This window comes from Mya arenaria, chromosome 3, assembly GCF_026914265.1.
Source record: "Mya arenaria isolate MELC-2E11 chromosome 3, ASM2691426v1".
NCBI classification, from domain to species: domain Eukaryota; kingdom Metazoa; phylum Mollusca; class Bivalvia; order Myida; family Myidae; genus Mya; species Mya arenaria.
Window position 1 is genome coordinate 25510385 of NC_069124.1, and position 14020 is coordinate 25524404.

The following is a 14020-nucleotide window of genomic DNA, read 5'->3' on the forward strand; positions in this document are numbered from 1 at the left end:
GACAAATGTAAGACATTTTTAGCATGTCAGGATGTGCACACTTGACTGTTTAAATAGTTTTCACCCAGCCCCCAAGGTTTTAAAAGCTTCTATGTCTGCCAAATCCCCTGTTTTGTATATACAATTTTTCTAATGTTCAAAAGTAATTTCGTGACATGCAACTGGTAGTGTAATGAAAAACAGTTTTTGCCGACCCAGGGAATTTGGTCTTCTACCAAGTTGCGATAATGAATGGTAATTGCCAAATATAATATCATGCACTCAAATGCCTTAAATGCCTAATAAAACAACAAAGATGCTAATTTAAATCGTTTTAACTGTTTAGCTTCATTTTAATGGGAACTCTTTTATAATTCACACATTTGTACATTCAGTATCTTTAGAGCTTTTCATAACTCAATGTTAAATTCAATCAAAACCATTATTAAAAGAAATGTTATTAGGCTGTCTTAAATCCAAAGCTTATTTTTCATAATAACAAGAAATTTAAAGACAATTAAAGTTTAATATTACAAGAAATAAAACATAATGTAAGTAATAAAAAAGAGACTGATAATGACAGAAATGTAATTTGGATTCTAAATTACATAAAGCCGAATTTCATCTAGACTCTTTGGAATCTGACAAGGCAATTATGAGTTGCTGATGCCTGTGAGAAATAGTCTCAGTTCTGGGAATGATAGATCTATTGATGTAACAAAATATCTTGTTGTGTATATTAATATGTCTATCAATTTTCTGTAGAACTGCAAGAAAGAAGAAAGAAATGGATAAAAAAACCACCATGCTGTCTCAACAATACATATTGCGTCTGCAAGGCAGCAGATTATTAATATTTACCATGGCCGCTCGTGTAAGAGAGATTCATCCCAAACCGAGCGTAGGGTGTTTAGTGAAAACAAGGTTTCCGCAGAACACCACGCGTGAGGGTTGGGATGAACCCATCTTAGATGCTTTTTCTCCCTCCTCAGTTAAACAAAATATTGTAAAAATGTATTTTAATTTATTTGGATCTACTTATCTGGGGTAAGATCCACCAGTTTCTAAGCTTGTTAATACTTCTCAGGTGGTCAAAGGGCTGAGTGCGACAATTTGACAATGAACAAAGCCAGAGTGATGGGCCTAAGTATAAAAACTTCCCATTTTGTATATCATCTTCCAGGTAACAAAAAATATCATTACATTTTAAATAATGTAGTGACAAATACTGCCTTAACATTTTATCTTCAAAAACAGCAACAGTTGAGCTGAAAATAGCAGTGGGCCACCACCCCATAACATGAAGCCTGGTTTATAAATTCCACTGGGGTATTTCCGACCATATAAAAAAACATTAACAACAGGGAGGCCCCCTACTAAACATTGAATGATAATTGTATTTCCAGAACAGCTTATGTAAATCATACAGCTGTAAAACGTGTTTATGTTGGCAGAAAAGTATCTGTTAATGCTCACAATAACTTTGTAAGCTGGGATATCAGAGGAATCCCCAACCGATAGTGATCACATCGAACCTATACCCTGGGACATTTTATGGTTATGCAAGAAATTGTGAAATAAAGCACAGGCTAGCTGGCAGTGAAATAAAACACAAGCAAGAAGAAGTCATTGGAGGAAAATAAATGTCTATCACAGAACAGAAAAAAATGTCTGAGCGATCCTTTATTTAATTGGCAGTAGATCACTGTCTTCAATGGTTGTTACATTTTTTTACGGGTGACAAGGTCTAGTAATATACTGGTACACTGGTGCATGGCATGGTCTGCTGCCCTCGATCAGACTCAAATAAGGGATCCTAGGCTGGAGCCCAACAAGGGATTCTGGTCTCGAACTCGAACCACACCCAAAGCAAGTTTCTCAAGATCTTCCAATAGGACACATTAGTTCTGTGATTTCAACTCTTAGCCAACAGACTTAAGCAACATTCCGTAAATCATAAATCATATTGGAACACAACTTATGAAAGCAGCATGTAAATATTAAAATACGACCTGTAGGTCAATAATAAAATAATAACTAAATAAGCCTATTTGCCATTTAAAGGTATATTAGCTTATTACGATACCCAATCGGGACATGACCAGATAAGGCCCCTATGAAAGTTGCAGAATATTTCATCATGGGAATTTCAATCCATCACATTTGTCACTGTCAATATTTGATGGAAATTAATATCCAATTAACCTAGGTGAAGCATTTCAAACATTTCCCAGCGCCCTCGTGTAACTATTGCTGTCAGTCCATCACGGAGACATGACACGATATCATTGGGTACAATAGTAACATGACAGGGAATCATTGATACCTCGAGACATGACGGGGCATCATTGAACATGAAGTGCTGCATGACCAGTGGGTTTTCTCATCCGACAATAACCCGACATAGTATCCAATCTTTGGAGAAAAGATCAAGTTGCCAACTTGGAAAAGACAACCACAGAGCCCTCGAAGTTAAGGCTCGGAAAGATTGGTGTTTTTGCTGAGAGTTTTGATGGAGATACTGGTGAAGCAAATTTTTTTAACATTAAATTTTCCATCATCGAGATAACTAATTCTGTGTATGTTCCATCTTTTATATCGATTATTTTATTACAGAGTGTATAACTTGACAAAGTTCCAACATGCACCTGTACTAACTTGTAAACCTGCATTGTTGCATATATTGCTCGCAATCGATCAACTTTGATGAATGACTTGTTCATTACATACAGGAATTGTCTTTGTTTTTTCTAATTAACGTCTTTCAATGACATAAATGTCAATTCAGTAAACCATATAGTATTCATGCTTGCTGTAAAAAAAATTTAGCGACATGTCTCCGATTATCGTGTAAATTGCTTACTTTCATGAATTAAGTCACAAATTTCCAGAGAAGTACTTAGCAAAAACTGAAATGCCAAAAGCATATAACGACCATAAAACCTAGCCGAGCATTCAGCATGTTGCTTTGATAATCTCGGGATTCCATGTCACAACATGCAGCGTACATATGTATGACATATGGGTAAACATCATAAACATGAAAAAACGCAGAAATAAATGACCAACAATCCACAAACAGGGGCTATAATGTCCTTATTTTCTCCAAAGCTCAATCATTTAATGATATGGCATTAATCTGTAATTACTTCATGCCATGTTAATGGTGAGCCATTGGAAGGAGGGAAAGCTATTTGCTTTGTTGATGAGGTCAGGGCCGTGTGCCCAGTGCTGATGCCAAAACATGCAGGAGAAAATGTTTATTTTCGTAATTAAAACCAACCAGGAACTGGGGCTGGTATTCATAAAGCATCTTAAGTCTTTTTCTTACTAATTCCTGTATCTCATTAGTCATATGATTTTTTTTTTTTTAATATTTGAATACATTATTTTAATTAACCTTATTGAAAGAAACCCATACTTAAATGTTTTAAACATCTATACATTCCTTTTAATTTGACAATGATATTTTTAAGAAATCGATGTATTAGTTAGGAAATGACTTAAGATCATTTTTGATTACGACCGCTGACTACCTTGTTGAGGCAAGATTTGTAATCAACAAAAATATGCTTATCCTTATTCTTTTAGTGTTCGACCGTTTGTCATTTTTTCACACTACCGTTGCTTTTTATAAACATGATAAAAGCATGAAAAAAAATTTTTGCCACCTACATATATGAGGCAAATTTCCACCCAGGGTAACGTTTACTAACCCTACGGGTGTATTTGTGTTCATATGCAACCCCACCAGCAACCCCCACCCATGAAGATAAATCACATCATATAAATGTGAAATTAGTCTGTAAATGAACAGGGTGTAAATTGGTCCGTGATGTTTATGTTAAAAGGTCCAGGGTACGTACCACAATCCCCAACAGCCAAGCCTTTTCATGGCCAACACCTACATTTCACGTCACAGTGAGTGTATTGGGTTCGTACCCAGACAAAAACCAAGGGCACTGATACCGAGAACGTGAATTCAGCATTTTACATCAAACAAAAGTGAAATGTGAGATGACAAAAAAGGTATGAATAATGTGAAGGCCCGTGTTACTCCTTTGTTATTATTAAAAGATTTTTTGTCAGTCTAAACAGCTTTTGCGTGTCGAAAGCATTAAGCAAATATGTACAGTCTGCATCTATGACAAGTTTTATGAAATTAGCTTACTTAAATATAAATAAAGTTGTCATTGCAATACGTCAAAATTTCGAACTCCATATTTATATAATAATGCTGTATCATCGTTGCGTGAAAAAGATGATTACCTTTTGCATGATGAACTCGACAAATTACTGATATCATTTTTCCATACATATTGTTTACATGTACATTGTATGTATGCATAAAACAACTGCAGTGATTTAGTGTAAAAAGGTGTCACATAAAAAAAACTGCAACCCTTTGGTAACAAGAATGCCTCCATTTCCCGCATTACAGATATTTTTCAACTTTTTTATGGGTATGTACACATTTATCAATAAATACCGCATTTTAAGTTTTTGTATATCACGTTTCCTCTCGTGAGACCCAAATTCTCTTCCCCAGGTTATAGCCTACAAAAAAGGGGGATGGGGCATGTTTCATGAGGAACCATTTTTTAACCAAAACTATATTTGAACATGTTCATACCTACACGTTCTACTTAAAAGCAGGCCTCATAAATTTGCCCTAAACGAGTTGTCTTTACAAAAAGTACTTCATTTTGAATGAGCCGAAGTTATTTTAAGACCATCTTTGAAGTGAAATAGTATTGGGTAATATATCCATCCCTTGCATAATAACGAAGGCAAAAACTGTCATAAATCTGCTAGTGATGAAGTTTATATGGCCATTAAAGTTATATTGTCCATGTTCACAATGATATAACGATCAACATTGTCGTCTTGGGTTTTAAAACACGTAAAATGGGCTCTCTTTGTTATCATTCATAACTTCATAATATTTCATAAGTAGTAAATATGACATTCATGATCACTCAGTTTATTTTCATGGAGTGTGGCACGAAACATCTTTTCTCCCTACTTTAACATTATTTTTAATGATCTCAGAAAAAAAAATGCATAAAAAGGCATGTATTATAATTTAGAGGTCATTTAAATTGTACTACATAATTTTTAAATGTACTACATAATTTTTAATGGCCATTTATTGCATAAATATTGCTTCGGTGCAGGTAAACAAAAGCGATTATTTTTGTACGAGTTCCTTATATCATTTTAATAGGTATTACCTGTTGTAATGACATATTCTTATTCTAATCGAAAATCTGTTTTATCACTAAAGATCAGCCTTAAAATGTTGTTCTCCCATGAAAACTACAAGCTAAAGAAATTATGCAACAAGAAACATAAACACACATTGGCAACATTTTTTTCAAGGACAGAAAAAATTCTCCAAGAACTTTTTGGCATTTTTAGAATGATACCACATGTTTTTACTCAGAAAATGGACTCTTATACGATTATATCTCAACATGTCAAAACTAAATTATCGTAACAAGAATTCACAGGGAAGAAACCTATTAAGTGTCATAATCGCGCAAGGGAAATGCAAGAAATTTTATATAAAAAAATCCCATCCAGAAATCTGCGCCAATACATGAAGAAGTTTCTCACAAAATGTAAATTAGTTTTTAATTAGTTAACTTTTGTTAACATAAACAGTATTAATTTTTTACATTAAACACTAGATTTTCAATTAACAAGCTTTCACTTTGGACATAAAATGCATTAAAAGTTAAACCATTAAAGCAATTAATACATGAAAACATTTGTTAAACACATTTTTCAGGGATTATAAACATCCAAGTTTCCCTCCAATTTGCCTTAGGATAAATAAATGCATGAACGCCATTTACTTTAACTGTTGAGTGTTTCTTTTGCAGTAAAATTATATACAGGATATTTGTTGAATTTCAGTGCAAGATCAAAATTTATTTCACTGAGTAATCAAAGAAAGCAATATTTTCACAAGTAATTTTACCATTGCTGCCAAAATATTAATTTCTGTGCTTATGAGTGTAATAAATGTTGGTACTTGCACCAAAATTCAACAAATTTTCAGGGGGGTTCAATGCTAAAATTGAAGAAATGTCAATTTGATTGAAATTAGAAAATAACATGATTAACATAATGTTGCGACATCATTTTGGTGACATCATTTTAGAATTGTTCAACCCGGCACAGTGAACGCTACATGAACAAATATTTCACTTAAATTTATAAAAGAAAGTCAACTTTAATACTCATGATTCATTCAACATATTCTGTTTCCTATCATTTAAAAAAAAATTCAATTTCTTTCTCTGCCAAATTACAGTACTTTTCTTTAAGTAATTTTATCATATCATCAACAGCAATAAACTTATATCTTCTCCCATTCCATTCAATAACTTGACCTATCATTAATGTTTATCGCCAAATAATAAATAGCCCGCGCTAAAGAAGATTCAATATTCAGACGATAATAATCTGTTCAAGCAACATGAGCGAAAGTATATATAAATTATTATCTTAACATTAATCTTCAATAAACTGAATATTTTCTATATAAGGCCGAGCAGAAACTATTAAATTAACAGAATAACAATAGATTTCATCAATTACCATTTATCATGTAAATACTTTCAAACTTGATCGGAACAAAAAACCTTTCTGTTAGTTTAAAACGTATTAGGCGGAAAAACGACTGTCATTAAAAAACCTGATTGATGAGCATTCAAAAAGTATTTTTTAATGTTGTTGCACAGAAGACGAATGTTTTCATGTATTTGATTTTCAAATATTCAACTTCATGGCTGGTTGATTTTAGCTGAAGAAAATTGCCTTACTAAATCAGAGCGTATGTTGAACAGTTTGACGGGGCGATATTAAAATATTCAGCGTGCACCTTAGCAGATGATAAAATTCAAATACTGCGATCATTATTTAAAATAAAAGAACCAATAAATCAGAAAAAAAATCATCTTAAGCACAAAAACTCCATGCATGAGAAATGCAGCTTCGACAAAACCTTTCATTATATCAGGTGAACTGAAAAACCTTGTAACCAAATATAACCCAGATATTTATAATCCTCAATGCACATCTTCAAAATTGAATTGAAACAATTATTTATGTTTATGAAAGAAGAATCATATTCAATCAAGCAAAGATTAACAAAGTGCATGCACTTAATATTGTTTAGTTTTTGTAGTCAAGCATGAAAATATCATGCTTTAAAATTACTGGCAATTTTATTTGTAATAGGATAGTTTATTGTTTTATTAATGTACTGGTGATTATCATTGAGGAAATCATAAGGTGGACATATGACTGTGCAAAGTCCTTGAATAAATCTAGGACTTCAAACACTCTTACATTCACTAGCTTTCAAAAACAGTTAAGTGATTATAATTATATAATTATACAATTTTCTATATTAGGGATAGGACCTGGGCCGGTATTCATAAAACATCTTAAGTCATTTTCTAATTTAAGTCTTTCTCCTAAGATTAGTATCTCACAGGTCACATGATTTTATAACTTAGTAATATTTAAAACACTTTATTTTCACTAATGTTATGTAATATACATGCTTAAATGTTAGAAACACATGTACTTTTCTTTAAGTTTGTCTATTAATCTGACTATGAAAATTTGAAGAAATCAAATCTTTAGTTAAGAAATGGCTTAAAAAGTTTTATAAATACCGGGTTTCGGCCCTAATGTACTCAAATATGTTTCTTACTTTTCATAACAGAAAAATAGAAATAAACATTAGGAAATTACTTTGCAGTTATTCAAAATTAGTTCCCTATATTTAGGCAACTACAGTAACTAACTTCGCTACACCTAACACTGTTTCTTACAAACCTGAGTCAATGTCCAATGCCTCGACCTGCAGAACGCTCGTGCCGATGGTGACATTCTCATACACAGCCGCGTTATATTCCCCCTGCTCAAACTCGGGAATATGGTCGTTGGTGTCTTTAACATTGAAGAACACAAGAATGGAGCTTGTCTGAGGCTCTGTGCCAGCATCGTATGCTAAGACTTGGAGTGTGTATAGAGAATTCTGAAATAAAAAAGTGTCATTTATAATCAAAATGGTTCATATAAGGTGTTGTATATTCTAAACATGAGCACCTTAAATGGTCTTCAAACCTATTATTCTCATTCAAACAAGGGGAATAATTTATCTTCTTACTTACAAGGGGCATAACTTCACTACTTACTTACAAGGGGCATAACTTATCTACTTACTTACAAGAGGCATAACTTACCTTCTTAATTACAAGGGGCATAACTTATCTACTGACTTACAAGTTACAAGGGGCATAACTTATCTTCTTACTTACAAGGGGCATAACTTACCTTCTTAATTACAAGGGGCATAACTTATCTACTGACTTACAAGGGGCATAACTTATCTTCTTACTTACAAGGGGCATAACTTATCTTCCTTCTTACCAGGGGCATAACTTATCTTCTTACTTACAAGGGGCATAACTTATCTACTGACTTAAAAGGGGCATAACTTATCTTCTTACTTACAAGGGGCATAACTTATCTTCCTTCTTACAAGGGGCATAACTTATCTACTGACTTACAAGGGGCATAACTTATCTACTGACTAACTTTCTTGTCTATTCTTTCTTTGAAAAACAGACATCTTAGCCATAATCCAGTTATTGTAAAAAGAAATAAGAAATATTCAACATGAATATTCAGAATTCAAATGAATCAAGTATATATATAAAACAGCTTTTATAATCATACAATAAAAGTACTCCGAACTATGGTTATTTTCAAATACATTTGGGATTTGGCTGCTTTTAACTAACATAAATAATTCAGAGTTAATTAAGTACAAAATTAAACCAAAAGAGATAAATTCTCGTATTAACAGTGTAATTATGATTACAACAAGAGCACCATGGAGAGAACACCGAACACTGGTCTGTTTTTGGTTTTTGTTGAAAAAGAAGCATAACTGGACCATTATCAAAACAGAGTTATGGGCCTTGCTACACATGTGCGTATTGCCACTTGCAACACATGTGTAAAGTTTCATTTGAATATCTTGAACAGTTTTTGAGTTATGACTCAGGTTAAAGTTTTTGCATGACACTGACACCGACATCAAAGATATCACAATACCTCCACATTTTTTCCTTGAAAAACAGACATAGTTAAAAATTTGTTGCCATTACCAAAAGAAGAAAGCAAATGCATTCAGGAGGCAACCATTAGTCTTGTAGTTTGTGAATCACAGTGCATAAGTTATCATGTTTTTGCAACAAGATAATTAAATATTCTACCCCATTACATCGAAAAGTGAGCGAAATGCGATTTTAATCGCCGGTTCTGTCATTAAGTCATAATTAGGCTTATCAATCAGCCAGATTTGAGGATATCCCATATCAGACCATTACAATTTGATCTATCAATAAAAATGCAGCGTTTTTGACAATTATATGCTAGCAATTTTCCCCATTTACAAACCATTCTTTTTGGTGACAAAGTTCCAAGGCTATCAGTTGTAATTAGCCCATAAAGAATTCTTGTGGTTGACCAGTGCATTGAAATTATGTCATTAGAAATTTCTGCGTCATAATAAATCTTTATATTCTTTCACTGCACTCCTTTATTAACTTATCGTCATGCAATCATACAAACATTACTTCAACATTTCTGCTAGCTTTCTAGTTTTTAAGGACATGTTTATTTCAGAAAAACATGGAACTAAAATTGGATATTCTATTTTTATACTATTTATGTTTAGTTTGACTGTACGGTCAAAAACCATTGACTTGATTTCATCGTTTGCTTGAACTTGATATAAAGGATCATATTTTATTTTAAGTCTGTGTCAGCATTCCGCGAGGCTCGAAGTATATTGACTAGTCCCTGGGATATCAAGCCAACGGGTTTTGATTGTGCATATGAACAAATTAAAGCTGATAGCTTAAAGAATCGAGCATGATTCTGTTTCTGGGGAAATAACCCAGTGCCAGAGTCCCTTTGAGAACCTAAGAAGAGGCTTGAACCAAAGACGTCTTGGGTGCAAGGGGGCCTCCATACATAAGACCACTGATCCCACCATTACTGAGATGAGTATAAAAGGCTCAAAGAGAAAAGATAGAGCACTTAGAGGATTAGAAACAGGATTAGAAACTGCAACCAAGAATTTTGCATGTATAAAATCATTAGTTATGATTAAAAGAAAAACACATGGCCAAATAAGAGCGTCAAAAACATCAAGGCAGAATACAACAATGCATTTTGTCCAAATTCCTCCAAGTATTAGTGTCATTAAGAGTGACCTATCGCTCCCCAACCCAACATTTACAGATTTAGTCTAGCGTTGTGTGGCCATTACTTAGTTCCCAACCAACAAACAAGTGGTAGCGTAATTGTGAAATTTGAAATATTTACTTTTTCAAATAGACAGTAGATTAGTGGTATTGTTTGCTGCTATCATTAGGGAGTAGGTCTTCAAAAACGAACAATGGAATTACAGATACTTAAAATTCCTCAATAAGACGTGACAGAGATTAGCAAAGGGCATGCTACTTTCCACACTAACATAGAAAGCTTTGACGCTCATTACTTAAACTTGAGCAAATAATTGACCATTGAATCTATAATGTTTCATTTCTTTCTTTCATGGTTAGAAAATAGAACATCTCTGCTAATTTACAAATCACGATATCTTTAAAAATCTTATTTAGAATTACTTTTTATAAATTAATATACAAATATAAACATAAACTTTTAAATGTTAGATATATCATAAAAACAACAACAGACATAATTCAAAAATTCTCTTCATTGACGTAATACAGAGTATATAATATTATATTTTGCTAATAAATTTAAAATCTGAATTTAAACAATTTGATTTAGAATGTTATTTGTATGGAAGTTGGGACAATTTGATAAATTGGAAATGTGAAGTATTCAAATTTAAATTTTGCATTCCGACTTGACTTATGCTCAAGCATCAACTTGAACGCAACAACCAACAATAAACATATTTGACAATTAAGACAATATTCATAATTAGCCCATAAACTGTCCATGCTTGATATTAAACTGTCATTGTTATGTTTCTCTTCTGGTGTGCTGATTACATGATAAGTAAAATTTATTTTAAAAATATGCACTGACTTTTGACAGGCCATATGTTTAGTAAGTCTAAAAATAATACTGATGTAACAAAAAAATGTTAATATTTACAATACTTTGAAGGAATATTAAAAAAAAAAAAAAAAAAAAAAAAAATGATAGTAAAATTTATATTCTTGAAACAATTTTGTGTATAATACAAGGAATAATTGAAATATCTACTCATTTTTTCTTGAAATACCAGCCTAATTCTTCTATCCAACCCATAACCCTTTAGTTTGTTTCTTATTCAACTATTAAATGAAATTTCAGAAAATTGTTAATGACTTTTAAGCCTATGTAAGTCAGAAATGTACACAAAGATACTAAACCCCGAAATCTCTCTTATGCTGTCTTTATCAAAGGAGTTTTTATTATCTGAACATTTAGTTGTCAAAATCACAAGACAAATGAAATAAATTGCATGGTTGCCACGTTGCATAGTAGATATCAACGGCATAATCAAAGTAGGAAGAAAAACAGATAGACTCATTTATCAACCAAGCGAATAAAACTAGTCAGTAATGGAATTAGTCTAACAATATTTTACTTTAACACTGACAACTCCATTATCCAGGGTTCCAGCAATTTCCACGTTTGGTAATGTTTCAGTGAAAAAAATGGCTGTGTTAGAATGAAGTGCAATGTGAATGGCTAAAACCAATCAATTTAGACATTTTTTTAAAAATTTGTTGAAGGAATAGAAGACAACTGATGTACTGTAAAAGATCTGTGCATTGTATCGGTGACGTGTGAAAAATATACCAAAATGCATTTCCTGAAATCTGGTCCGAAATACTGGGCCGAAAGATATTTCGCGCATTTCCATGTTAGCGGATATTGATGTACCCACAACATCAATACAAAATCCCATGTCTAAAAAAAAATACAAAAATAAATCTTTTCAACTACATTTTACGAAGACGTGTTTCAGTAGATATTTACACAAAACTCAGAGTCTAACAAAATAAATTAGTCTAAAGATTGAGCATGATTAACGCTCAGTGTATTAGGGTTTCGCATTCGAGGAGACATTTTTTAGGCTTGGACACTCCAACATTTCTATATCATCTTTTCAAAGTGCGTTATCTTAAGAAAATCTATTGTGCTATTTCGTTATACTTTGGTCCAGAAATGAATGAATACACTCGATATCACAATAGATTCCCCGTATCTGATAAGTCTTCGTTTTTTCTTGTTAAGAAAATAAAATGTTTAAATTCCGATTTATTTGCGAATTTCGGCCACAGACAGAGAGTATCTTAACATCTTGAGTAGTGGAAATGGTATACCTTATAAATTGATTTTTAAGACCCAATAATGTCCTTGGCCAACGTTCCAATTAATATTATCTTAATAGCAATCTTTGACAACAGTTTAATCATACATCAGATACTTAAATAATTCATAAAACAGAATCAATTCGGACTCATTAATGTCATAATTCCATTCTTAAGTGAAACTAGAATTTCAATTCATTGAATAATATTTCAATAATCCATTTTATTGTAATAAATACCGGATAATTGCACTAATATTTTTATAGTGCAAAAAATAATACAAATTCTTTGTGATTGCATATCAACATGCAAATTAACAGTTTAAAAGTGCATTTTTTTGCTCGTTAAAATGTTACAGGACACTTTTTGGCAAGTTTTGTTGCCTTTATCATATTAAACAACCATAAGCTGATTAATATGAAAATTATTTCAATTTCGCTTCAAGTTGGTAAAAAAACCAGCTTTGAGTCAAAGATTAAATAATACTGTTTATCAAAAAATTTCATTCCCTTAATCTTTCTATTCATCCAAACGATATCAGGATAAACGTACTGCTGTACTTTCTTTCAAATTTAGTGAATGAACAGTGTTGCATCAATCTCTTTCCCATTTAAATCTTATAATATTACACGCATACTGATAAAAATTCTGGGGACATAAATTATCTCCCTTGAATACTATCATTCAAATTACCTCTTCAAAATCAAGCACTCTGAGAAGCTTGAATGTTCCTTTCACAGGATCCAGCTCAAAAGTATCGTTACCCCAGCCAGCAGTGAGACTGTACAAGACGTCACCGTTTAGGCCGACATCAAGATCATCAGCGCGTACACTTCCAACAGTAGTGCCGATGGCTGTGTCTTCAGGAATATCAAAAGAGTAGAAGCTCTGGTCGAATTTCGGAGCATTGTCGTTGACATCGTTTACATTGATTCTGACCATACAATGAGAAGTTTGAAGACCATCATTGGCAGTTACGTTCAGCGTGTACCGAGCAATCGTCTCTCGATCCAGAGTGCCAGATGTACTGATTGTGCCTGAAATTGAAGAGACAAGGTATACAACTCTTCATTCCCCAAAACTAAATTACAAAAATGTTAAAACTTTTGTCGTTGTTGTTGTTGTCTATCATACATACATGCATGATGTCAAATTGAACAAAAAATTACATTGATGACACCATGCCCATGCAAAACTTTCTCTCTTCTCCTTTTTTTAGATCAGTTCAAAAATTTTCTAGAAATTCAAATGTTACCATCTGGTCTGATCTGCAGTTTATTGTCAGGTGTGTTGACAAAGGACAGTGAGAGGCCCCCAAGATCGTCTTCATCGTAGACCTGTAGTTTGCCAATGGGAAATCCCTGTTGCACATTCTCGTCTACATCAAATTCGAAGAAACTCTTTGTAAATCGGGGAGGAGTGTCATTGATGTCCATCACAGTGACCTTGGCCTGAAAGGGGAAATGTCATTGGTTACATTATACTATATTGTCAAAAACATACAATGGTAGCTATTTGAACATGATAAAAATGAAAAGACTTAAACCTTATATCTTGAAATATAATTATTTGTTTGCTTGCACAATTGAAGTAATAATTATGTGAAA

General features: G+C 32.8%; 1 protein-coding gene across 1 annotated transcript in view; it reads right to left on the minus strand.

The window, feature by feature from the left end:
* LOC128226950 (protocadherin Fat 4-like) overlaps positions 1-14020 on the minus strand; it is a 64109-nt gene that overhangs the window by 25454 nt on the left and 24635 nt on the right. Inside the window, exons 2-4 of the mRNA XM_052937078.1 lie at positions 13669-13864; positions 13107-13450; positions 7837-8038 (exon numbers count right to left, since the gene is read on the minus strand). Coding sequence (XP_052793038.1) covers positions 7837-8038; positions 13107-13450; positions 13669-13864 — 742 coding nt within the window. The remainder of the gene's footprint in view (positions 1-7836; positions 8039-13106; positions 13451-13668; positions 13865-14020) is intronic.